This window comes from Dipteris shenzhenensis, chromosome 1, assembly GCF_047967505.1.
Source record: "Dipteris shenzhenensis isolate YYH24624 ecotype China chromosome 1, Dip_SZ_1.0, whole genome shotgun sequence".
NCBI lineage: Eukaryota > Viridiplantae > Streptophyta > Polypodiopsida > Gleicheniales > Dipteridaceae > Dipteris > Dipteris shenzhenensis.
Genome location: NC_141596.1, coordinates 73099010 through 73124810, shown reverse-complemented (window position 1 = coordinate 73124810; position 25801 = coordinate 73099010). Strand labels below are relative to the sequence as shown.

Here is a 25801-nt window from a genome sequence, read left to right as displayed (position 1 = left end):
CACCAAGGCATGGGGAACGTGGCATTCCTTTCTTCATTTTCCCCCATTTCCCCCTCTAGTAGGGCATTTTTAAGGGCCTAACCAATGACCCACTTCGGTTCTAAGGGTACTTTCCCCCTCTTGGGATCAAACCCCAAATTCACCCCCAAGACACCAATCCCTAGGGAAAATTTTGCACACCCACATCCCTTGGCCTTGCCCAATTAGTTTTCTAGGGTCTACCCACATGCACGTACAAAGAGCCTAAGGGCCCAAATTGCTTTCTTAAACACTTTCATGTTAGGCACCTGTTTTGGTTGTTTTGACCTCTCCAAGAGGCCAATTTTAGTGATCCAAAAGTCATTTTGGGGGTTTTAGCTTGCTCTAGACACAATGGTGTTTCCAAAAACTACCAAATTCCATACCAAAATGGTAGAAAGCCATTAGGATCCTTGGATGTATCATTTATGACACACTGAAAATTGCTCGAGCGGAAACTTCAAAATGTCAGTTTATATTTTTCACGACTCACGCCCTCATGACAGAGATACACAAACAAGGAGAGTAATAGTTTTTTTTTTGCGCAAAAAGTAGTGCTAATTATATTACTTGAGAGCGAGAGTACAAGAATGCCTGAAGGCCAGCGGGCTGTAATCACAAAATGGATTCACCCCGAGAAGTCAAAAAGCTAAAAACAAGCCTCCTAGGGCATAATCATCGGAGAGTGGACAAACAGCCACAGTGGAGGGGCGTAATGCCACTGAAGACTCTGAGTGGAGTGCTGGAAAAATAACTCCCGGTGGTCCCAGTCGCGAAGGAAACGTCGTCTTTTTTCCTTCCCTGCCCGGGACTCTCCCTGAATCTGATCCCACTGACCCTTGAGCGTGTGAATGATCGTGCTCCAGATATTTGCGAGGGTCTGGGTGGTAGAAGAAGTCTGAGCTCCTACAGTCTGCGCGCATCTGGAAGTCCAAATATGCCAGCCTGTGATGCTCCCTATGATCTCCCAAACTGGGTGCCGAGGCGTCGCTCCTGCATCTGTCTCTATCAAATGCCACGGGAAGCTGTCCATGTATGCCCAAGTGGCCTGCGTGATGAAAAAGACGGGATCCTGTCTAGAGAACTCATAGGCCAAGTGATGTCCCGGCTCAGTGCTGCACCAACAAACGGCTCCCCAAGTGATCGGTCCTAGCTCGGGTGTAGCCCTAGCTAAGATCCCCATGATTCCCTTCCAAACCGTCTGCGCGTGCGAGCAGCTCCAAAGGCAATGGTTCAGGGACTCCTCCTCCTGAAGACACATCTGACAATGCCCCTCCTGCCCCATCTCTCTCAGCCAGCTACCAACTGGAAGCCCCTTGTGTGTCACCATCCAAAGGAAGTAGGAGATCTTCCTCGGACGCCAACTAGCCCAAAGAGTCTTCCAGAAGGTGCGAAGAAAGACCAAGGATATCCCCTGGGCATACCACCTATGTGCCTGTGTGGGTAGCCCACGCTGGAGAGCCCCAAGAGCACGCCGGCCCGTGCGTGCACTGTAAGAAAAGAAGGGGGTAGGGTTCTCTGAGGTCTCCGACGGTGGCCAAAGCCACTCCCTTGGGTCCCACTCCACCTCTGACAAGGAACGGCCCTCCCATATCCAGAGTCTCCAATCCTGGTCCTGCATAATCAGGGGGTCTATATGCCAAGTCTTCCCTTGCAGCCCTACAATGCGAAGGGGCTGCCAGGGAAGCTGGGGGTCGATCACGGCCTCTCTGCTCTGTAGGCGACTGTCATCAGTGATGGAGAAGAAATGTACCGAAGAATCCGAGAAGAGGCCTGCCACCACCAAAGGAATGCCTCGTGGAGTGAACTGTCCTAGCCACCTCTCATCTCCCGGGAAGAGCTGTCCGGTGCCTACGGGAATCCTCCAACATGCAGGGATGGCAGCATCAATCTCCGCTCGAAGGAGAGTAATAGTGATCCCATTCCTTCTACCAATCATGATGCAAGTAGGGAGCCTTCCCTAGTAGTGGGTATACATGGAGGTGGACAAGATTAGTGAGCCCATTCTAGCTAGGGAGATAGCTCTTCCATTATGACAAACAATCAAATCTTGTGAATATTGGAGTATCCTTCTATATTGCATTTTTGTCCTATTACACTATTTCATGTATTGCATTGTTGTTGTTAATCTTCTATTTGTGTGTTACAACTACATATTAATTTAGTACATGCACAAGCGATGTGTAGCACATGATGTACCACTCACAAACAAATGTAGTTCCTTGCACAAGAGGCCACAAACCAGTGGTAATATTTCGTGAGCATATTACCCATCCCTTGAAGCACAAGGAAAAAGTAGAATCCTATATATTACCTAGAGTCCATATATTAATCAACATTACGTCTCATTTTCTTAAGACAATCATCATACAACATCACCTCTAGTTTTACCTTTTGGTAGATAGAGTGTGAGATGTATACAAGGGAAGGGGGTACATCTCTAGTATCACTTTTCTTGCAGACTCAATAGGCAAGCAAAGGGTGTAGATAGAGTGTGATATGTATGCAACAGAAAGGGGAAGTAATCTCTATTGTCACTTTTCTTGCAAACTTGTTGGTCACTTTTCTTGCAAACTTGTTGGGCAAGCAATGGGATCTACCTGTCTTTGATATGATATTGTTTGAATCCACTGGGCTAGATGTGCTAGATCTTGTAGGTCAAGCTAGCAAATCGTCAGGGTTCAAAATTGCCTTACTTTACTTAGTGCGAAGAGATTTGTGGACATTCTTGTTTTTGCAAAAATATCAAACAATGCAATATTATCTAATGATGCACAAAAATTTGCACTCTAAAGGCTGAATATCTATTGTATATAGTAGGTATAAAACCAAACTGTTACGCAATTCAATTGTTCCTTTGTCTTTACTTGCAGGAAGAAGCTATCATCAAACCTGACTACCCACTTGATGGGATGTTATTTTTGGAATCTCTTGAAGATGGAGATGCCCTTAAACAGGCAATGGGGAAGTGCATTGACTCCAAAACAGGGCTAAACTACCATCTAGAACATGATCCTCCTCCAATAGATGATTGCACGTAAGCTCTTTGTCTATATTCGACATACATGCTTTGTTGTTTGATGCCCAAAAAAGATGGACAATTTGCACTTACTTTGCAATATTGTAAATTTTACGAGGATGGCACTTGTGGGACACAAAAGTACTCAATCCCTAATGAGGTCAAACTAATGAGAAATCCTCTATCATTTTTCCCGACAGTAGTCTTATTAAACTTAATAGAATATTGATTTTGTGTAACAAGATGAAGTCATTGTTTTGCTCATAGGAGTACTAAGAGAGAACATAGTGTATATATTTTTTGTTCCCATGAAAGCTACTTCTATTAAGTATGAACAAACCCACAAGAGCAAGGCATGAGAATAAACAGCCTAAAGAGGCCCATAGAAAGCTCCTTAGAGTGAATTGGGAAAAATTCAAGGTTGAGTCTGAAAGTGCCACCTCAACCCTATTGTGGCCTCCGAGAAAAAGGGGGAGCCACTTTATTCTCTTAGGAAAATATCCGTCTTGGCTGAGCTGCCCGGGAGGAGCTAGCCCTACATGCTAACCCAAATGGTCATTAGTGTGCATACCATATCTGTCCAAATACTTGCCCAAGTGTGAGAAGGGTAGACCTAGGATCCATCCAAGGCCTCTTTGCATTTGGCTCTCCAAATGTGCCACATTGAAACACTCACCAATATATCCGAAGAAGAATCCATAGAGGCATGCATGAGCCTGAAGGGGGAAAATGGAGCATCATCCAAAAAGCAGGACTCTACTAAGTGTCAGCAAATCAAAAGAGACCAAGAAGAGTCAGGTCTCTCATAAAGACTAGAGGCCTCAAAAGAGAGAACCAAGCCACTGAGCCCCAGGCCATAAAGAAGGGGAAGGGAACAAATATGCTCAAAATCCTAGCAATCCACTTCTAGACAATCCTTGCCTGTCTGCAATCCCATAGTAGAAATGTTGAATAGGCTACACAACACAAAGCTATTGAGGGCAAGAAGAGTCGGCCCCAAACCGGGATCTCCACAAGTCTCGAGGTGGCTCTGATATCAAATGTTCGGGAGTGGGAGAGAAAAGAGGCATCATCACAAGAGGGAGTGAGAACACAAATGAGCCAAAGCGTGAGTGTTCCATCGACTCCTACACTCCATTGGAGCCGCTTTCGGGTTGGTCACTGAGATTCCCCCTCTCCCTGGGATGCCTTCTTCGGCAGCAAAGGCAGTCAGGTTGGTTGGGGTACCACGGGTTAGGGTCATTGTCTCTGACCCTAACATCACAGATGACCACATCATGCTTCAGCATCCGGATGGCTCTTTCTTTAGATAGAGAGTCAAGATTGTAGGGAGATAAAATCAGTGCAGGACCCCTGGAACTTCACCGGAGATTGCCCAAGGAAGAAGAAAAGGCCTAAAAGGTCCACGAGTGTAGCATCCCATGGACCTACCTCACGACGACCCACTGCACATCCTGCTTCCCACGCTGCTAGACCTTCTACTTCACGCCCTAGACCTTCTGCCTCTCATCCTAGTCCTTCTTCTTCAATGCGTCCAACACCTTCAGCACGCCGTGCTCGAGTCATTCCTTGCTGGGTGCCAGTCAGAGTTGGTGAGCCAGTTACCCTTCATGACACTGCTATTGAGGCCATGGATACCCGGCTATCTACAGGCAAGGGATATTCCTGTCCTTGTTTCTTGTGCTGATGAGATTGCTCCTATCCCCCCAGCTGTTAGCGGGAAGGAGATTGATGAGGTTGCTCCTATACCTCCAGTTGTTCGTGGGAAGGAGCTCCCACCCTTGGATCTGATCATTGCCGAGTCGTCTCGTGCCTTAATTGCTGAAAAGGCTAGAGTTTGTGCTTGGCTTCGCCACCAGCAGCCCCCTTCCTCCTCTGCTCTCCTTTCCACATCTATTGACAAAGGCAAGGGGGTTATTGCTCCCACTCCGCTATCTGCAGTGGTATTATGTCCTCTTGTGCTAGATACATCACACACGAATTCTTTTGTAGTTTTGGCTGACATGGCAGAGTTTGAGATAGAGGAGTTTGTAACCTCTACTTTTGGGGAGCGGGTCATTGAGATTACTGTGGACAGAACGAAAATGAGCTGCTGCTCCTCCCCAACCTTGCTACTGCTCCCCCTCTCTTATGACTGTATGGCCTTCTCTCCCTCTCCCCTCTGCCATACGGCTTGCTCTCCCTCTTCCCTATGCGCTCTCCTCTCCCTCCCATAGCTCCTCTCAGCCTTGCTGCCCTCTCCTCTCTACCTCGCTCCTCTCTTCTCCTCTCTACCCCGCTCTCTCTACCCCGCTCCCTTCCTGCCCCCGTTGCTGTACAGCCGTATGGCCTCCTCCCCGCCTGCACTCTCTTCACTGTCCCCCTCCCCTAGCCTCTCCGCCCTACCCTCTCCCTCTCCGCCTACCCTCTCCTCCCCCTTTCCTCCTTACACCCTCTCCTCTCCCTCCCTACTGCCCCCCTTCTTCCCTTGCCCTCACTCTCTCCCTCCTGCTGCCCCCTTCACCTTCTCCCTTTAGCCCTCACCCTCTCCCTCTCCCTCCTTGCTATCCTCTTTTTTCCTAGCCCTTCCTAGTAGCACTATTGGTCGGACGGAGCTTTTTGTGTTCAAATCGGCCTTCACACCTTGATTGAAGATGGCCCAACCTTCAGGTAATCCTCGCTTGCTTCCACTGGCCGCAAAAACCATCATTTTCTCAAAAGACGAGTTGTAGTAGCTCAAAAAAGATACTGAGCAGGAGAGCTTGACATCGCTCTTTGCTCGCATCTATGGGTCCCACCCTTCCAAGTTACTGCTTGGACAAGATTTCTTCCAGATTGTTTTTGACTCCTCAGAGGTAGCACGTACAATGCTGCAGGCTAGCCTGTTAGCACTGGGCTCCATGAGAATTTTTTTAACCCCTTTTTCTTTGGGGTTCGATCCTGTCAAGGAAGACAGCCAGACGACACCACTCTTCATCAGATTTCCAAGCCTTCCTCAAGTGTACCATCAACTACTACATTCCATTGGAGTGGTTACTAAGATCCCCCCTCTCCTTGAGATGCCTACTTCAGTAGCAGAGGCACTCAAGTCTGATGGGGTACCACGTGTTAGGGTCATCGTTTCTGACCTTAACATCTCAGATGACCACATTATGCTTCAGCGTCCAGATGGCTCCTTTTTCAGACAGGGAGTCGAGATTGCAGAGAGACAAGATCAGTGTAGGATTTGCAGGACCCTTGGGCACTTTGCCAGAGATTGCCCGAGGAAAAAGAAAAGATAAAAAAGATCCACGAGTGCACCTCATAGCTTCACCCGCCGATCGGGACCTTCATCACGACCAGCTCCTACCGCCTCACGCGCTGCTAGACCTTCAGCTTCACAACCAGAACCATCAGCTCCTGGTACTTCTATAGCGCGGATAGGATAGTCAGTACGTCCTGCTTCGGTCCTCCACCGTTGGGTGCCTCTCAGAGTTGGGGAGCCAATACCTTAGGCTACCACTGATGGGGCCCCAAACCTATCTCTTCAAGTAGGAGACATTCCTAACCTAGTTCCATGTGCAGATGAGATTGCTTTTGTCCCTAATCATGTACAGGAGTGCTCACCTAAGGAGAACCTTGCTCCAGAGACTCGTGCCTTGAGAACAATGCTAAAGTCATGGCCGAGGTCATGAAGATTCATGCAGAGGTCATGCAGCGAGAGCCCCTTATTTTCTTACACGTGTGTCTACACCTGGCAGAGATAATGGGGTTATTGGTTCGACGACTCCTTCCGCAAGGCTCCTTCGCACTCCTGCACCAGAGGTACTTTCATTTTCAGTTCTGGTAGACTTGGCTGAGTTTGAGTCAGAGGAGGAGTTTGTACCCTCTACGCTTGGGGAGCACATCTTTTAGACATGCGTGGACAGAGTTTCCCCTCAACAAGTGTGGGTGTGCTTTTCCCAGTTGACTTCCCTCCTCTTGATAGGAGGAACTTTTTGCAGAAGAGGGCTTTCTCCGCAACCAGGTCGAGTAGGATATTCCATCCGGCCTCCTTCTCTCGTAGATGAGGATTGTCAATTGGAACGTTCAGGGCCTCAGAGGTGTACCTCACCACCGCCGCAGGCAAGTGATTCGTAACCAACTTCATCCAAGTGTTACTAGGGGTCCCATGGACATTCTGATAATTCAAGAACACAAATTGGATGTTAGGGATTGTGTCAAGTCAGGTAAGCTTCTTTCAGGCCATACTTTTTGGTCACCCGCCTTGGGCACGAGGGGAGGTACTTGCATTTCTGTTTCTTCTTCTATACTCCCCTTGGTGATTGGACACGGGATCATAGTCCCTTCCAAAGCTCAGTGGATTTTACTTTTGATTGGTGGGCATAAGGTTGCTCTTTTAAACCTATATGCACCTAATTCTAGAGGGGATTGTGTTCTTTTGTGGAAGGAACTGCTCTCTTGGTCACATATTGCAGATGCTTGGATTATAGGAGGCGATTTCAACATGGTTGAAATGCCCTTAGACAAAAGGGGTTGTAGAGAAGGTGGCATTCACTCCCTAGAGAGAGTAGTGTGGGATGCCTTTCTTTTTCAGTACAGTGGCAGGGATACTTGGCATGATGATACTTTTCACACGCAGCCACTTTCTCTCATGTTTTCTTGGTCGAACAGGAGATTGCAGATGCCTATACATGCACGGATTGACAGATTTTACGTGGATGATTGGGCTCTAGACAAAGGTGGTACTATTTGCATTGTAGTTGGGGTGTCCACTTCGGATCATTTTCCCGTGGTTTTGATGGTCTCAGATCCCCATGTGAGGCGATGCTCTGCGAGTGTTAGGATTCCAGATCCCTTTTATGCAAAGGAGGGCCTTACAGAGATAGTGTTGAGGAGCTGGGTATCTCTATTTGCAGGATGGGCAGCTTTCTCCTTCAGACTTAGCCGCAACCCCCTCTCTGATATTAGTGACTTTTATCTTTCCATTGCTTGTATCAGGAGGGGTGAGATCCTCAAGCGTGAGATAGGTATCCGCCAGCAGTTGGCTACACTCTAGAGGGAGGAGCAGAAGAGGCCTACAGATGCTTGGATTCAGGAGCGCCTTGCTGCAACAAGGGCTCAGCAACAATCACTATTAGATCAGAGGGCATGAGACCTATCAGGAACTTCCTATGGAGTGGTTTAGATGGCACCTCAGATGTTGTAGCCAAGGTGGCTTGGGAGACCCTCATTATCCCCATAGGAGGAGGCGGTCTCAATATTATTGACCCGAACTTGCAGTGTATGGCCTTACTCTGCAAGTTTGTAGTACGTGGATTGATGCCTGGACAGGAGCCCTGGAAGGATTTTTCCTCACGCAGCATTCAGTCTTGTGCCCCTTCTCATGGGGAGATTGGTTAGACAGCAGCAGATGGATCTTTACTTCAGCCCATCTGAAATCTCCCCCTTCCCCTCTCATGGCTGCGATTCTGAAAGCTTGGGGCTGCTTCAGAAACACACTGTGCAGAGTTTCACCCACCTCTCGTGAAGAAATTCACAGGCAGTAGTCATGTGGAATGACTCATTTTTGGATGATCATGGCAGGCCACTTGGAGTGTCACATTATATGCAGTTGTCTAGATGGGAGAGGGGACCTGCCTCTACTGTAGGCACTTAGCAGGCCTTTATGAGACTTCCAAAGGATTAGAGACTTTTAGTAGTTGGCCACCTCGGAGGGAGTGCACTCAGGATACAGCAAATACAGGCAACCATTCCACCAGAGTGGATTGACACAGATGACATGCCGCTTATAGAGTCCACTTGGTGAGGAGCGTTTTCAGGGACAGGCATTCCATTACAGATTATTGCATTGCAGGATGCACATGAGGATACCCTTGTCTTTGATGTTCAGTCGGGAGACAGACTTATCGGATCTTCTGATGATACTCTCTTGGAGTTTGCATTTCAGCCTATAAGGACTGCAGGATTCATGGAGTGGGGCAGGGACTCACAGTGTTATCTTGACCCTAATCCTATTCTCCTTGCGTTGGGGTCTTGGAGACTTTGGCTGTATGGTGGTTCTCCTATTAGGTTCATGCAGTGGGACCCATGGGAGTGGGAATGGATTGATGAGGGGCACCGAGAGAAGAGCTTCCCCTTCTTTTGCTACACAGTTAGAAATGCTCGGAGATTTCAACTCAGCAGTAGAGGTTGGAGGCCCTCTAGAGCAACACATTGGGATAGTTTTCAGATTTCCGCATTTGTGCAGAAGAACTTTTGGTGTAGGCTCTGGAAATCCCTCAGGAATAGAAAGATCGCTCTTTTCTTTTGGCTTTCTATTCTTGGAGGGATTGCAGTGAATCTGTGGAGATCCAAGTTTGGGGCTATTGACCCTACTTGTCCTCGTTGTCACATGGCAGTTGAGTCAGTACAACATTGTCTTTGGGAGTGCAGACAGGCGAGGACGATCTGGAAAGGTGTGTGAAGATTGTGGGAGAGAGGGAAGGAGTCTCACTTGTGGCTTTCTCACAATCACAAATGGGGGAATACACACAAAGGTGGAGGCTGAAAACAGTTTTCCTCTTCTTAGTTGTGTAAGCCAAAAGAACTCAAGTACAAAGAAATAGAAGAACCCTATATGTGGGTCTCAAACCAAACTCAACTAACTAAGGTGGCATACTAACTGAGCCACAAACTAGAGTAGTTAAGGATAGCTGTCATCCAGCTATTATTCGTGGGCGGTGTACCAACCGCATCTCCAGCTAACAAGTCGGTGACATAAATACACAACGGTCACCCTGGCATATCACGAGTGGAGCTCGATATCTCAACACTCCCCCTCGAGCTCAATCCCAATTCCTGCACACCAAGCAGGTCTCTGAACTTGCGCAGCTTCTCTGCGCCCAATGCTTTCGTGAATATGTCAGCTACCTGATCCTCTGTGCTGACATAAACTAGATCAATAAGACCTAGTAAAACCTTCTCCCGCACATAGTGATAATGCACCTCAATGTGCTTTGTTCTAGCATGAAAGACTGGGTTCTTTGCCAAGTGTATACTGCTCATGTTGTCACAATAAATGACAACCGGCTCATCTGTAGACTGATGCATATCATAGAGTAGCTTATGCAACCAAGCCACCTCACATGCAGCCATTGCTGCACCCCTGTACTCAGCCTCTGTGCTCGACAAGGCAACTGTAGGCTGTTTCTTGCTGCTCCAAGTGACTGCAGCACTCCCAAAAGCGAACACATATCCACTGGTAGATCGTCTATCAGAAATACTACCAGCCCAATCAGCATCAGTGTATCCATGCAACTGTATCTGAACCCCAGCCTCATAAAATAGTCCATACTGCAATGTGGACTTCACATACCTGAGTATGCATCTAGCCGCATCCAAATGCGGTTTCCTTGGAGCCTGCATAAACTGACTTACCAACCCAACAGCATAGCTCAAATCTGGCCTGGTAATAGTCATGTAAATCAAACTTCCTACTATGCGTCTGTACATAGTAGGGTCTTCCAGAAGCTCACCTGCATCTGTGTTCAGCTTCACATTCTGCTCCAAAGGAACTGAAATAGGCTTACAGCCTGTCATCCCATATTTGGACAGCATGTCCAATCCATACTGCCTCTGCAAGAGCTGTATCCCACTTGGTGATCTAATCACCTCAATGCCCAAGAAATAACGCAGCTCTCCCAAATCCTTCATCTCAAACTTCTGCCTCAATAGCATTTTCACATGAAGGATATCTTCATCACTATCACCTGTGATGATCAAATCATCAACATAAATGACCAGCAGCATAATCCCTTTCTCTGTTTTTCTCACATAGAGTGAGAAATCTGCCTTGGAAATCTGAAAGCCAATAGTGACAAGATACTGTCCTATCTTGTCAGACCATGCTCTAGGTGCTTGCTTCAAGCCATACAAGGCTTTCTTCAACCTGCAAACAAACTCAGGATGAGTAGCATGAACATAACCTGCTGGCTGCTCCATAAAGACCTCTTCTTGCAAATCACCATGCAAGAAGGCATTCTTTACATCCATCTGATGTAAAGACCATCCCTTTGATGCAGCCATAGCAATGGCTGCTCTTACGGTTGCCATCCTTGCAACCGGGCTGAAAGTTTATTCATAATCAATGCCATATGTCTGTGCATACCCCTTGACAACTAATCTTGCCTTGTATCTATTCACAGAACCATCTGCATTGTGCTTGATCTTATAAACCCACTTACAACCAATTGCATTCTTGCCTTTAGGCAAAGCCACCAATTCCCATATAGCATTAGCATCCAAGGCATCCATTTCTTCATCCATGGCTTTCTCCCATTTTTCATTTCCCATGGCTTGCTCAAAAGAAGTGGGTTCTGGTTCCTGTATCACTTTGACCATATAGGCATAGTGAATGGCTGTAAATCCATCATATTTCAGCCTATCCACAGGATACCTGACCCTGGTAGACCTGCGCAAAATAGGCTCACTTCTGGGTGCTCTCAAAACATCCCTGGTCTTCCTTACTCCAGGTGTAACAACAGAATGAATACCCAACTCATCATCAATGCTCTGTTCTGAGCCACTGGATTCACCATCCACATAAGAGTGACCTGCATTCACATCAAACATGGGCTGATCTACCTTCTCTTTTCCTTTTCGTGATACCTGCGTACCACTATCTGCATTGCTTTGAGGGGATTCTCCTGATCTCAATCTGCCTGTCCATGGCGAAGTATGTGAACCACTGGTAGAGGACACTCCAGGTCCACTGATATTTTGTGATTGCTGCTGTGCATTCTGTGCAACATTACCATTTTGTGCATCTACATCAATCATCACATTTACTGGTTTATACCAGCTGCTCATCTCATCAAAAACAACATCTCTGCTCACTGTGAACTTACGTGTAGAAGGGTTATAGCATCTATACCCTTTCTGCTGCAGAGAATAACCAATAAAGACGCACTTCTCAGCTTTTGGATCCAACTTGGACCTCAACTCATCTGGCACATGGACATAAGCAATGCAACCAAAAATCTTCAAATGAGAAATATCTGGTTTCCTACCAGTATACATCTCCTCTGGCGTCATGCCATGTATTGCTGCAGTGGGAGTCATGTTCATTATATAGACTGCTGTAGCAACTGCTTCAGCCCAATAATAATCTGGTAGATCTTTTTCATTTAGCATAGCCCGAGATACCTCTCCAATATGCCTATTTTTTCTTTCTGCAATTCCATTTTGCTGTGGGGTATGACTGCATGAATATTGCTGCTTTATACCATGCTCCTGCAAGAACCTTGCAAACTCATTTGAGAGGTACTCTCCCCCTCCATCTGACCTTAGGCATTTTATTTGCAGGCCTGTTTCCTTTTCAACCATAGCTTTGAAAGCTTTGAAGTGCCCAAACACTTCACTTTTCTTTTTCATAAAATACACCCACAGTTTTCTGCTGAAGTCATCAATAAATGTGACAAAATAGTGACAGCCTCTAATAGATGCAGCTTTTGTAGTCCACACATCAGAGTGGATTAATTCCAATGGCTTTTTACTCTCTTGAACATGCCTAGGAAAAGGTTTCCTTGCCTGTTTCCCAAATTGACAGGCTTCACAAATCTTGTGCATTTCTGCAACCTTGAATTTTGGCAATCCTGCAACAATATTTTGGGCTTGCATTGATTTAAGTCGCTGCATATTAACATGACCAATGCGTTTGTGCCAGATATCAATATCTGCAACTACACCGGTCCCATGTGCAAACATTGCTGCACTCAATTCAGGCATGTCTGCATCCAACGTAAACATCCTGCCCTTCTTCTTTCCTTTTGCTATCAAGCGACCATTATTTTTCATATCCTCAACAAAGCATCCATGAGGATTAAATCTGACCTGCAAGCCCTGCTCAACCATCTGACCAACAGAAACCAGGTTCTTGGTGATGTTCGGGACATGAAATACATCAGACAAGTATTTCTTTTTCCCATCCTGCATAGACAAAGGAATTTTGCCAATCTGCACAATAGGATGTGCAGTATCATCACCAGTCTCCACAAATCCTGGTTTTTCCATTTTTCTTGCATCCTGCATCCATTCAGCGTGACCTGTCATGTGGTTTGACGCACCCGAGTCAACATACCACACATCATTGCTTTCTTCTGCACTTGTTACAGAATTTGTCATATGCTGCACCATAAACAAATGCTCATTTCTGTCATCACCCTGTCTACTAGAGGATGCATAATTGCCTTGCTGCAATTTTCCATTCATAATGTCATTCTGCTTTTTATAGCAGTCCTTAGCCATATGACCCATTTTGCCACAATAGTAGCATTCAATATTGCTGTTTGCATTTTGGCCTCTCTGCCATCCACCACGGCCTCTTTTCTCCCCCTGCCTCTAGAGTTACCACGTCCTCCTGCATAGGACTGGTTTTCTTGCGTTTGCTGCATATTCTGATTTCTACCACGGCCTGCAGATCGGCCTCCTCTACCTCTGCCTCTACCTCTGCCAGCATTTGAGTAGAAGACAGTTTCTTTTGAAGTTCCTGCTGAAGAAGATGCACCCCCATTTCTCTGCTCTTCAGAAATTAGAAGAGCAATCAACTCCTCAAAATCAGGAAAGTTTTCATGGACGGCAATGGATGTCCGGAACTGTGCATAATCCTTTCCGAGACCATTCAAGGTCACAGAAACCAAATCATCATCATCCACTGGTGACCCAATGGAAGCAAGTGCATCTGCAATTTTCTTCACTTTCATGTGGTAGTCATTTATGCTCAAATTTTCTCTCTGCACATTGTGCAACTCCTGTTTGAGTTGCATTTTCCTGGCTTGCGTATTTGTGCTATACATTTTTGACAAAGTATCCCATGCCTCCTTTGGCGTATTTGCATCCTGAATATGCACAATCATGGAGTCCGAAATACTGATAGACAACCAGTACATAACTTTCCTGGCTCTCTCATGCCATCCTTTGAATGCTTGCATTTCCTGTTGACTGGGAACATTAGGAAGAACAGGTTCTTCTTCATTTCCTGTAATGAATTCCCAATAGTCTTTTCCCATCAAGAAATTCGTCATTCTAAACTTCCATGCCTGGAAGTTATTCTTGTCAAGCTTTTCAGTGACAATCTGTGAAAGAGAATCAGATGCCATTACAGAACACTGCAAAATATTCTGTCACTGCAAAAAACACAGCTTTTGCCTCACACGGGCAGATCTGCAAAACTGACGAAAGTGGTATTTCACCACACAGTCACTTCCTAGTGACGATTTCGCATCAACAGGCAACAGGCATGAATCTGCAACTCCCAATATCTCTGCACACAGGCATACGATGCAATTTCTGCGGCACCTTTCCACCAAGTAGCCGCGCAGTGGTCGCACAGCAAAAAACAGGGCCTTTTTCTGAGTGCCTGTGAAGAACTTCCGCCTTCAAAACGGGCCCCGAAACGGCCTCAATTCAGAAAAATAAAGTCACTAAGGGCTTTGCCCACTCCCGGAGCATAAACTGCGCTCTCGCCACACCGCGAAGGGCGTCTCAATCTGAAACAGTGCACTCCTGCACTTCTGGCTGTGCTACCTGCAGAGATTTGCTCCCAAACTCGAAATAGGAAAGCAACACTGGTCCTCTTACCAGGACACCACGAACTGGGCTTGCTTTCTTGAGCTCCTTACCACGAACAAGGCTCTGATACCATGTGAAGATTGTGGGAGAGAGGGAAGGAGTCTCACTTGTGGCTTTCTCACAATCACAAATGGGGGAATACACACAAAGGTGGAGGCTGAAAACAGTTTTCCTCTTCTTAGTTGTGTAAGCCAAAAGAACTCAAGTACAAAGAAATAGAAGAACCCTATATGTGGGTCTCAAACCAAACTCAACTAACTAAGGTGGCATACTAACTGAGCCACAAACTAGAGTAGTTAAGGATAGCTGTCATCCAGCTATTATTCGTGGGCGGTGTACCAACCGCATCTCCAGCTAACAAGTCGGTGACATAAATACACAACGGTCACCCTGGCATATCACGAGTGGAGCTCGATATCTCAACAAGGTGTTGCTAGGATTTTCAGTATCTTTCATACAACATCTTTCTATATGACTTGGGGTTCAATGGCTTGGTTATCTCTTACTGGCCCACAGGTGTTTTTCGAGGGACATGATCTAGATCCAACTTTCATTGTACGACGACACTCAGTGGACTCTTGTTCCCTCCATGATGTTCCCTTCACTCCTTTCAGAGCTAGCTTGCTCATGTCTCAATAGACACGTCTTGGGAGATTTTGGCTAGCATTGTAGTGTGGCATATTTGGAGAGCCAGGTGTACAGAGGCGATGGAGAGTATCCAGGTTCACCCTCCCCAGACTATGGCCAGTATTTGGACTGACACAGTAGACACTCTGATGGCCATTTGGGCGAGCATGCAAGGATCCTCACTTTTTTCAGAGTTTGGAGAGGATCTCCTTTCTTCTTTGAGTCTCCTTCAGGGTTGAGATGGGATTTTCAGCCTCCGCCTTGTTTGTTTATTAGCTTATTTTGAGTTGTTTTTTTTCCTCATGCATTGCATGATGTACTCTCGCATTTGAGCTTGCTCTCGTGGTTTTCATTCATACTTAATGAAGTAATTTTCTTGAAAGAAAATAGATTACTATGGACAAAGCTTCCCTTGATTCAAGTGTGGGAGTGCTTTCTCTAGTTGACTTTCCTCTTCTTGAGAGGAGGATTTTTTCCCAGGAGAGGGTTGTCTCCGCTACCAAGTCGGGTAGGGTTTTTCATTTGGCCATCTCCTCTAGCCGATGAGGATTGTTAGTTGGAACGTTCAAGGCCTCGGAGGTGTACCTCGCAACCGCCGCCATAGGCAGCTGATTCGTGACCAACTTCATCCAGGTGTTACTGGGGGACCCATATACCTTTTATGCAGAGGAGGGCCTTACAGAGGCATTGTTGCGGACTTGGGTGTATCTCACATGCATGATGGGCAGCTTTCACCGTCCGATGTAGCTGCAGCCCTCTCAAATATTAGTGACTTTTATCATTCAGTTGCTTGTACTAGGAGAGGTGAGATCCTCAGGCAAGAGATAGGTATCCGTCAGCAATTGTATGCTCTTCAGAGGGAGGAGCAGAAGAGGCCTACAGATGCTTGGATTCAGGAGCGCCTTGCTGCAGCAGGGCCCAGAAACATTCATTGCTAGATCAGAGAGCAGAGTATGCCTTTCACCACGCCAGAGAGTCATTTTGGACTCAGAAGGGAGGTAGGGTCAACATTCTTCTCTACTCTTGGCCCCAGGTATAGTAAGGAGGTGATCACAGCTTGTTGTTTCCGACGGAGTTTTATAGACACATCCAGATGCCGTCTTGTAGGTAGCTACAGAGTTCTATGCCTCCCTTTTTATAGCAGATCCTGACAGTCAGGCTACAGATGATGCTAGAGTTGTTATTTGGCAACACTTACCTATGTTGGTGACAGGGGATATGATAGTCTCACTACATGCACCCTTCACCAACATAGAGTTCAGGATTGCTTTATCTGCCCTTCAATAGGGCAAGCGTCTTGGATCAGATGGACTTACCCCCTCTTTCTTTATTACTTTTTGGGATCACATTGGGGATCACATTACCTTAGCCCTACAGGGCATTTGGGACTCGGGTGAGATGCCAGACTTGCTTACGGAGGGTCTCATTCATCTTATTCCAAAAGGGGGTTGTAGGAATTTAGTGTCTCAGTGGAGACCGATCACTCTTTTGGGCACCTTGTACAAAATCTTAGCAAAAGCAATCAGCCTTCGTTTGCAGCCTTTTCTTCCAGATCTTATACATGATACGTAGACGGGCTTTGTGCATGGCAGGAGAATTTTCGATAACATATTCTCATCTTGGGCGGCTTCTAACATATTCTCATCTTGGGCCGTGCATAATGGCCATAGGCTTGCCATTCTACTCCTGGACTTTGAGAAAGCTTATGAGACAGGGTAGACTAGGGCTTCTTAGAGGGTACCCTCACTCATTTCGGATTTTTGGATGCATGGATCAGAGGGGTCTATGGCCAATTTATGGACTGATACTATACATACTCTGATGGCCATCTAGTTGAGCATGCAGGGATCCTCCAGAGCAGCTACTGCCAGGAGGGCTACCTTCTTCAGAGTTTGGAGAGGATCTCCCTTCTTCTCCGAGTCTTCTTTAGGGTTAAGGTGGCATTTTCAGCCTCCACCTTCGATTTTTGTTAGCTCTTTTTGAGCTGTTTATTTTCTTCTCATGCATGGCATGTTGTACTCCCGCATTAGAGCTTGCTCTTGCGGTTTTCAATCATACTTAATGAATTGATCCTTTTGGGAAAAAAAATGCTATCTACTTTTGATTTGACTTGCAGATTTGTTGACTGAAAGGAAAACATCAATACTAGATCGACGTTACTTTACCAAGAATGGGATTTAAACAATTCTTCCGATCTACAAATTTTGCTCCTGGTTTCCATGATACATTGATGAAGATAGAATATGAAATTTCTTAAAATCTTGATACTTACAAGAAGAACCCTGCTCTTACCGAAATCAAAAAGTGTAATAGGTTGCCTTGTGCACATAATTATGAGAAATAAGAGAGGTGCTGTGCAAAAATTCTGTCATATAAGCTCAGGGTTCTTTCCCTTTCATCTATGTTGTTCAGCATGGCAAATCATGAGAAATATTTGGCGTGCAAGTTGCAAGTAGGTAATGGGGGAAACCTCCTCTTCTTTTAGACCAATCCCAGTAGATATTTGCTTCTTTCTTGAGTATCTAGGATATTTTTCTACCAGATGGGACTCTTTAGACTGGGTCATGCTTCTTGTCACGCCAAGAAATACCTTGTTTCAACACTGAGCTTCTTTGAGAAGATTCCTCATGAAATGGGCCCTCTTTATCAGACAAAATTCCTTTGCATTCAAATTTAGATCTTCCATCCAACTTTCATCTTAATGCTACCTAAAGTGCAAGTACACCAAGGAGAAGTGTCCTTCAATGTTCTTGATAATGGCATTGGAGTTTTTAACAATATTGTGTAAAATACTGAAAAGAAAGAAAGACGGATAAATTGCATGGTCTTTCTCCATGTAAAGGATAAGGTCTGTTTCATGGGAGAATAGTTTCTAAGGAATTATGAAAATATTTAAGTTTTGGCATCCTTTGCAATATATGTAATCTGCCTTTTTAATCCAAAATGCACAAAAGAAAATATAGATTTTTATTATGTCACACTGTTACTGCTCGTGACCGTTCAATTTAATTTTATGTTACCTTCCATTTAGCTATCAAATATATGTTAAACAGAGGAATTACTGGCCGTTTAAAGCCAACTGAAGAAGTCAGTGCTGCTGGAAAGCGTATTACTGAGGGAATGCTGATTTGGAGATCATTGTTCGAATGGATGCACATATTTTCGAATATCTACCATATTGAGCGTGATGAACATAAAAGAATGAAGTATGAAGATGCTTTCTCTACCATCCAAGGGTTCCTGGATGCTAAATCTAAGGTGTTGGCAGCAGAACATGCAGCAAAAGCTGCAATTGAAGCTGACAAAGCAGCAACACAAGCTTGTTGTGTTGCTGAAAATGCAAGCTTTCAGGCCAAGGAGGTTGCACAGAAGCTCTTCCTTTCTAAACTTGCTGAATTGGAAGCCACTTCTTTACTCGAACGTTCAGGAAATGATCCAGCTGCAAAAGAACTTCTCAAGAAAAAAGTAAGTGAGGCTACAAGCTACAAACTTCAGGAGGCAGCAAAGGCAGTAAAGGAGGCTGAAGACTCGGCTGAGACTGCCAAAACAGCAGCAAAAGATGCCGCTCGTGCTAGAGACATTGCTCAAGAAGCCAGTTTAAGTGTTGGTGTTATCAACCAAGCTAAGGAAGAAGCCTTGACTGCAGCAGAAGCAGCAAAACAAGCAGCATCCAGGGCTATTTTGGCATCGCAGAAAGCTCAAAGCGCAGCGGAAAGTGCATCATCAAATCTATCTGACATCAACTCCTCATTTCAAACCTCCGATAAAAGCATTTTGAAGGAAAATATTTCTGCGTTATCGACTAAACTCATGCAGGTAAGAGCTTCTTATCACGACTAAAAAAACCATCCTGTATGCAGAAAGTAAGAGAACTTTTATTTTTATTCTAACAATCATTGACAAACCTAATCAGGATGGAGGCTGAAAATGCCACCTCAACCCTGAAATAATCTCATAGAAGAAAGGAGATCCTCTCCAAACTTTGAAAAAGGTATCTCTCTTGGCTGTAGCTGCTCTGGAGGATCCCAACATGCTCGCCCAGATGGCCATCAGTGCATGTATAGTATCAGTCCATATACTGGCCATAGACTGAGACGGGTGAGCGTGTGAACCCTCCATCACCTCCGTACATCTAGCCCTCCAAATATGCCATGCTGCAATGCTAGCTAGAATCTCCCAAGATGTGTCTACCGAGGCATGAGCATCTCTGAAAGGAGGGAAAGGAACATCCTGGAGAGAGCACGACTCCACAGAGTGTCGTCGTATAATGAAGGATGAATCTGAGTCCTGTCTTCGAAAAACATCTGAGGTTCAGTAAGAGATAACCATGCCACTGATCCCCAAGTCATGAAGAAGGTGCTTTATGAAATATGCAAAGAATCCTGGCAACACCCTTCCAAATCGTCCTCGCCTATCTGCACTCCCAAAGGCAATGCTGAACTGACTCGACTGCTGTGCAGCTGATTGGCATGCACTTCTCTGGCCAGGCCACATTATTTCTTCCCATACTATTGTAAGGCATTTAGGGTATCCCATTGGCTGGAATATTACCCCTCAACAACAGCTTAAATGGGTGCTTCAAAAGATTAACAAGAAGCTGGAATACTGGCATTTGTCCACTTGGCCTCTACATGTTCGTTAGTGCAGTCCATCATTATGGCATATGTGCAATTTTATTTGCCTTTTCTTCCCTGGTCTTTTAAGCACTTGGCTTCCTATATGTCCCAGGCTATGGAGATATTTTGGAAAAGCAAATCTCACAAAAAGGATTTGCGATTACTTCCCATGCAGTCTGTTTGTTCTCCTAAGACTCATGGGGGGCTGAATATTCTCAATCTTCAGTTTCATATGTTAGCAAGAAAGAGCACTATGATTGCTGATTTTTTTCAGCAAAAACAGCCATGGGCTATTATGCTAGCAGCTATGTGTGAAAACATGACATCCCATGCATATGGGCATTGGATTGCAGGAGAAGAATGACTAAACCCCGAACCATTACATAGTCCACTTTGACACATCCCAAAAGGAAAGAATGTTATAAAAAAATCTTTAGCCATGCGTGAAGCTCGTGTCCGTATCATAAAGAATAAGATATGGAGAAAGGGATGCAATCACAAAGTGATAGCTTTTGCCAAGATCTTATAGGAAGTGCCCAAAATAGTGATTGTCCTCTGATGGGCAACTAAATATGTGCACCTCAATTACTAAATGACCTCAGAGGAAGTGAAAAGAGAATTCAATAGATTGACACAGCCATATCCTTGAATTGGGTTCTTGCAGGTATAGGCCTCACTCACAACTACTTGTCTAGGGACCTTTATGAGAACAAGGATCCCACTTTAGGTAATGAGATTACGAGGATCAGATAGGGATGTCATGGTCCTTGATGTTCATTCTGGGGGTAGATTCTCCAAGTTTAGGGACGATATATTTATGCATAGTCCATTTCAGTGTTACGCTCAAGTTGAGGTAACATGACCTCGGAGGGGTCAGTCGACATTTTCCTTTAAAGGATCAATGTTTGTATTATATTTGTTTGGGCTTCATGTAAATGATCATAAAGGAATCTGGGTCAAGGTCCTTGGTGAGGGTAACATGGCACTAGACTAGGTGGATCTAAGGCTAAGGGGCCTAAATGCATGAAATGTGCCAAGGGCAAATGGTTTCAATGATATCCCAAGAGAGGGGTAAATGATGCATTTAGGAGGAATCCTAGAATGAAGACATGTGGCATACTAGATCCATCTAGGGAATTTTGGGGCTTGGTGGAATTTGTAAGCAGAAGCCTTCACGTAGAAAAAGACATAGAGAGCTTACTACCATCGAGGTTGGCTGGGAGCACAATCCTTGTGCCTATGCCCGTGATTGATAAGAAATTTGTATTTAATGTTTGGTATCAGAGCTATAGGCGATTGGGAAAAGGGGAATTGAGAGAGGTCTTGGGCTTTGGTGTCGAATTTTCGTTGAACGATAGTTTGAAACGAGTTCAGACCTTCGAAAGTCAAAGAACCAGAGTGAGAGGATCGTACCAGTCTGAAAGTCGATGCTTCCCTGGATGATTTGAACGTTGTTACTCTCCAAGCTCGAACAATCAAGTCGCAAGATATGAGGGTGGCGCATGCGTTGGTCACAGTTTATTATCCTTAGGACTCCTTGGCATCGGCGGGGAGGGCAAGTTGTTGTGATATTTGGTAGTTCGTCAGTTGGGTAGCGTTGATGAGCAGCGCACAATGAGAGTTGTTTCCGTAATGACTTAGACTTTGTAGTAACTCTTTAATCAGGCGAGATTAGTGGAGTTACGACTACCTATAGAGAGCTGCTGTGTGGTCACGGGACCTGCTTGCGATATTTGTTGGCGGAGATTTGGTTAACAACAATGGCTGAAGCGTAACATTGCCGATATTTGTGATTGGGTTCTCGTAGTATTTACAGTGTAAACGCTTTCTATTACTTATGCACTCTGATTGAAGGTATCGATATGCATATGCGCTGAAGTGCCACGAAGTGCTTGGTCGTGAGCTCGTGGGAAAGAGATAGACAGTACAACATGTTCGTGGTCACAAGGCAGATCATGAATGCGTGTTGGAACAACCTTACAGGGATAAGTTAATTTCTCGTGCATCAAAAATATGATCAGGAAGCTTTCTATGCCTTCTAAGTTTCGTTGGATGTACTCGTTTATTTGCCTCTGTGTTTGAGTTATTTCAGATTGCAGGAGTTTTCCCTAGCCTAGGGAAAGTGGGTTTTGGTTGCAGTGTGATATATGCCTGGTTAGCTGTAAATTTGGAAGTTGGACTTTTGAATTGTAAATACAGTTTCAAGCAGTGTTTTATTTAAAAAAAAGAATTGAATTTTTTTTTAAAAAAAAAAAAAACACCCATCGACCTAAATGGAAGTAGAAGAAGCAGCTTCTAGGGTGGATCCCGTAGAGTCCGGGAGTCCCGCCGACCCTGCAGGTGTCGCGCCCAGCAGGCCATACACTTTTTTGCAGAATTGCAATGTTAGAAGATGCCTTGCAGCAGATCTTAGCGCAACAATTACAAGCAAATGTAGGGCAATCTAAGCTTAGGAAAATGGTTCATAGTATGTCTACTAGACCGTCTCGTGAAGAGAAGGGTAAAGCTCCAATGGAATCTGAGTCCAGTGTTCATACGGTCGAGCCTAGGAGGGCTAAGGTGCCTAATATTACCAATTATAGGCTAGAAAAGTATTTTGGTCGGATGTCTGACTGTAGTTCCGATATCATTGAGACTTGGTTACACAAATGGGACGAGGCCTTCGCCATTTGTGAAATCAAGAATGATATGAAGAAAATCCGTGAGGCCATATATATGTTTAATGAGGCAGCGGATAGGTGGTGGATAAAACAGCAGAAAGATGGAGTGGCATCCACTACTTGGGAGGGGTTTAAAAAGGAATTTAGAAAACACTTCTTACCTCCTGACGAAGCATCCCGATCTTGGGATCAGTATCGAAACCTTCGTCAAAGAAATTTATCAGTGGCGGAATACACTAATAAGTTCAAAGAAAGTGTAATGAAGGTTGATGAACCTCTACCTCAGTCAATCCAAGTAAAAGATATTATCTTTGGATTGAATGATCAGATCAAGATGGAAGTTCGGGCTAAGTATGCGAACACGCTAGATGAAGCAATTGCCATAGCCCTGAACTATGAGGATGCAAAAGGGAACAAACCAAGTGGGTTTGTGCAGGTTGGGACTCAGTATGAGTACCCGAAGAAAACTGGGTTTAAGAAGAAGTGGAAAGCAGGCGAAACCACTTGAGACTCCTAAATCAAGTACCACCATTGGAATGAAAAGAAAAGTAATGCCAATGGCAGCCTGGGCTTGGTCGAAGTCTTCTTTGAACCTAGAGCAAAGAGAAAAAGCGAGGAGAGAAGGCTTGTGTTTTGGATGCCTTCTGCCTCATTAGTGGAAAGATTGTCCACGAAACAAAGATCATCGGATGGCTGAGATGGTGATCTCAGAATGCGACGTGGAAATGGAGGGAAGTCCCAGAGCGAAACAGATGCAGATTCAGCTAGCGGGATCTTCTCAAAGGCCAGTACCTGTTTTGTTATGTGTGTCTGTTGCTAAGTTAGTAACTAGTGCACCTAATAATGTCATGTCAAAGCCCGCAGCAACGGGGTATACAGCCTTTAATGATACGGAGTTAATTAAGATGAAAGAGCAAGTAGCTAATCATGATGTCATTGTGTTGTTTGACTCAGCGTCAACGCACAATGTAATTAACTCCAAGCTTGTAAAGAGGCTAAAACTAAAGACTAGCCCATCTGACTATGCATATACAGCCAGAATGGCAGATGGAAGTTCAACTGAAGTATGGGACCAAAGGGTTATCCAGTTGGAGCTTCGAATTCAGGACTATGCTGAGAAGCTTGATTTTGAAATAACAAAGCTTGCTCATGCAGACATAGCCCTGGGTAAGGCTTGGCATTCTAGGAAGAATCTAGCCATAGATTGGAAAAAGCACATTTATCAATTCAAGATGAATGATGTGATGTATGTCTTACGAGGTGGAAAAGATATACCTCAAGGACCGTTGGTTTTCGTAATGGAAATTCGAAAGGCTCAAGAAGAGTTTTTGTTTCTTTGTACAGCATCGGTAGAACCAATTGATGATTCTTCGGTTAGCACTGATGTTGCTCAAGATGGAGAGATGGCCAAGCTGGCTGATCAAATAGCAGAGGAGTTCTCTGATTGTTTTACGGATGAGTTACCTTATGGGTTACCTCCAGAGCGGAATGTTCAGCATAAGATTGAACTAATCCTAGGGGCAGAACTTGTAAATAGACCTCCCTATAGGTTAAGTTTTACTAAAGAAGCGGAGGTATGAAGACAACTGGAAGAATACCTCAAGTTGGGGGAGATTCAACCAAGTTTCTCATCTTTTGCTTCGCCAGTGATATTAAAGAAGAAGAAAGATGATACTTTTCGCCTCTGTATAGATTACAGAGCATTGAATAATATCACTATTAAGCACATGTATTCGATGGCTTCCACAACCTCAACTCTCTGCCAAAGAAGAGAGCCATTCAGACATTATTATCATAATATGGTCATCAGATCTATTAGATTTGATGGGGAGATACCCGAGGTCGTCGAGAGCCAATGACCAATCTCAAGTCATGGTGTTGCCTCCAAATGTCATAGATGCCTGATCACAGAGACCAAAGGTTATGACTCTCATGGGTAAGTTGAGCTGAGAACCTCCAGAGAGTCTCAAGAGTGGGAGAAGCCACTACGTAGTACATTGCATGGAATAGTGTAGAGATATATACGGTGATATGGTGGTGCAGGATAGACTAGGACTTAGTCTATTTCAGCATGGTTTGTATGCTCTTGTTGGTGCCACTTTAGGGATTGTATCACTCAACTTAAGAGGCCTGTACGAAACTTTTTATGAAGTGGTCTAGATGGCACAACTGATGTTACAGCCAGGGTGGCTTGGGAGACCTTGATTCTTCCTACAAGAGAAGGGGGTTTGAATATCATCAACCCAGATCTACAGTGCAGAGCTTTACTCTGCAAGTTCGTTGTGAGAGGGCTTATGCCAGGGCAAGAGCCTTGGAGGGATTTTTTAATCAGATGCATATAGTCTCGCACGCCCACTTCAGGAGAGGATTGGCAGGAGAGGATTGGACACACAGTACTAGATGGGTTTTCACCACAGCCCACCTCAAGTCTCCCTCTTCCCCTCTTATGGTTGCTATCCTGAAAGCATGGGCCAGCTTCAGGAGTACTCTTCGCAGGATTCCCCCATCTACTCGTGAAGAGATTGAAAGGCAGCCTATCATGTGGAATGACAGGATTTTGGATGAGCTTGGCAGGCCACTTGGAGCTTCTCCTTACATGCAGTGGCCAAGATGGGAGAGGGGCCCTGCATCTACAGTGGGAGCATGTAAAGCCTTTAGGAAGCTTCCTACAGACCAACAGGCCCAGATGGTTCTTAATCTCAGAGGGAGTGCAGGGAGAGTCCAACAGATTGATGCAGCCTTGCCCTTGGATTGGGTGGACACAGATGACATGCCTATTACTTGCTCCACCTGGATGGGGGCATTTTTCAGATTGGGAGTTCCTTTACAGGTGATTGCTTTTCTTGACCCACATGAGGATGCCTTAGTATTTGATGTTTCTTCGGGGGGCAAGCTGTCCAGATCCATAGGCGATATCTTGTTGGAGATACCGTTTCAGCCAGTCAGGATAGTGGGCTTCATGGAGCATGGCTCTCTTTCACAGTGGTACTTGGATCCTGACCCGCTTCTCCTTGCCCTTGGCTCATGGAGGCTGTGGCTCTATGGAGGTGTCCCAATTAAGTTTTTGCAGTGGGACCCTGGGGAATGGGAATGGATAGATGAAGGGCACTGAGAGAAGGGCATCCCCTTCCAAAAAAGATGACTTCATTAAGTATGAATGAAAGCCGCAAGAGCAAGCTCAAATACAGGAGTACATCATGACATGCATGAAATAAAAAACAGCTTAAAAAGAGCTAACAAAAATCCAAGATGGAAGCTGAAAATGCCACCTCGACCCTGAAACAGTCTCTTAG

At 45.1% G+C, this 25801-nt stretch overlaps 1 protein-coding gene across 1 annotated transcript in view; it reads left to right on the top strand.

Annotated features, from left to right (window-relative positions):
• Window positions 1–25801, top strand: part of LOC147906348 (uncharacterized) — a 604593-nt gene that overhangs the window by 192497 nt on the left and 386295 nt on the right. Inside the window, exons 15-16 of the mRNA XM_087391025.1 lie at window positions 2892–3055; window positions 18286–19048. Of these exons, the coding sequence (XP_087247151.1) occupies window positions 2892–3055; window positions 18286–19048 (927 nt within the window). The remainder of the gene's footprint in view (window positions 1–2891; window positions 3056–18285; window positions 19049–25801) is intronic.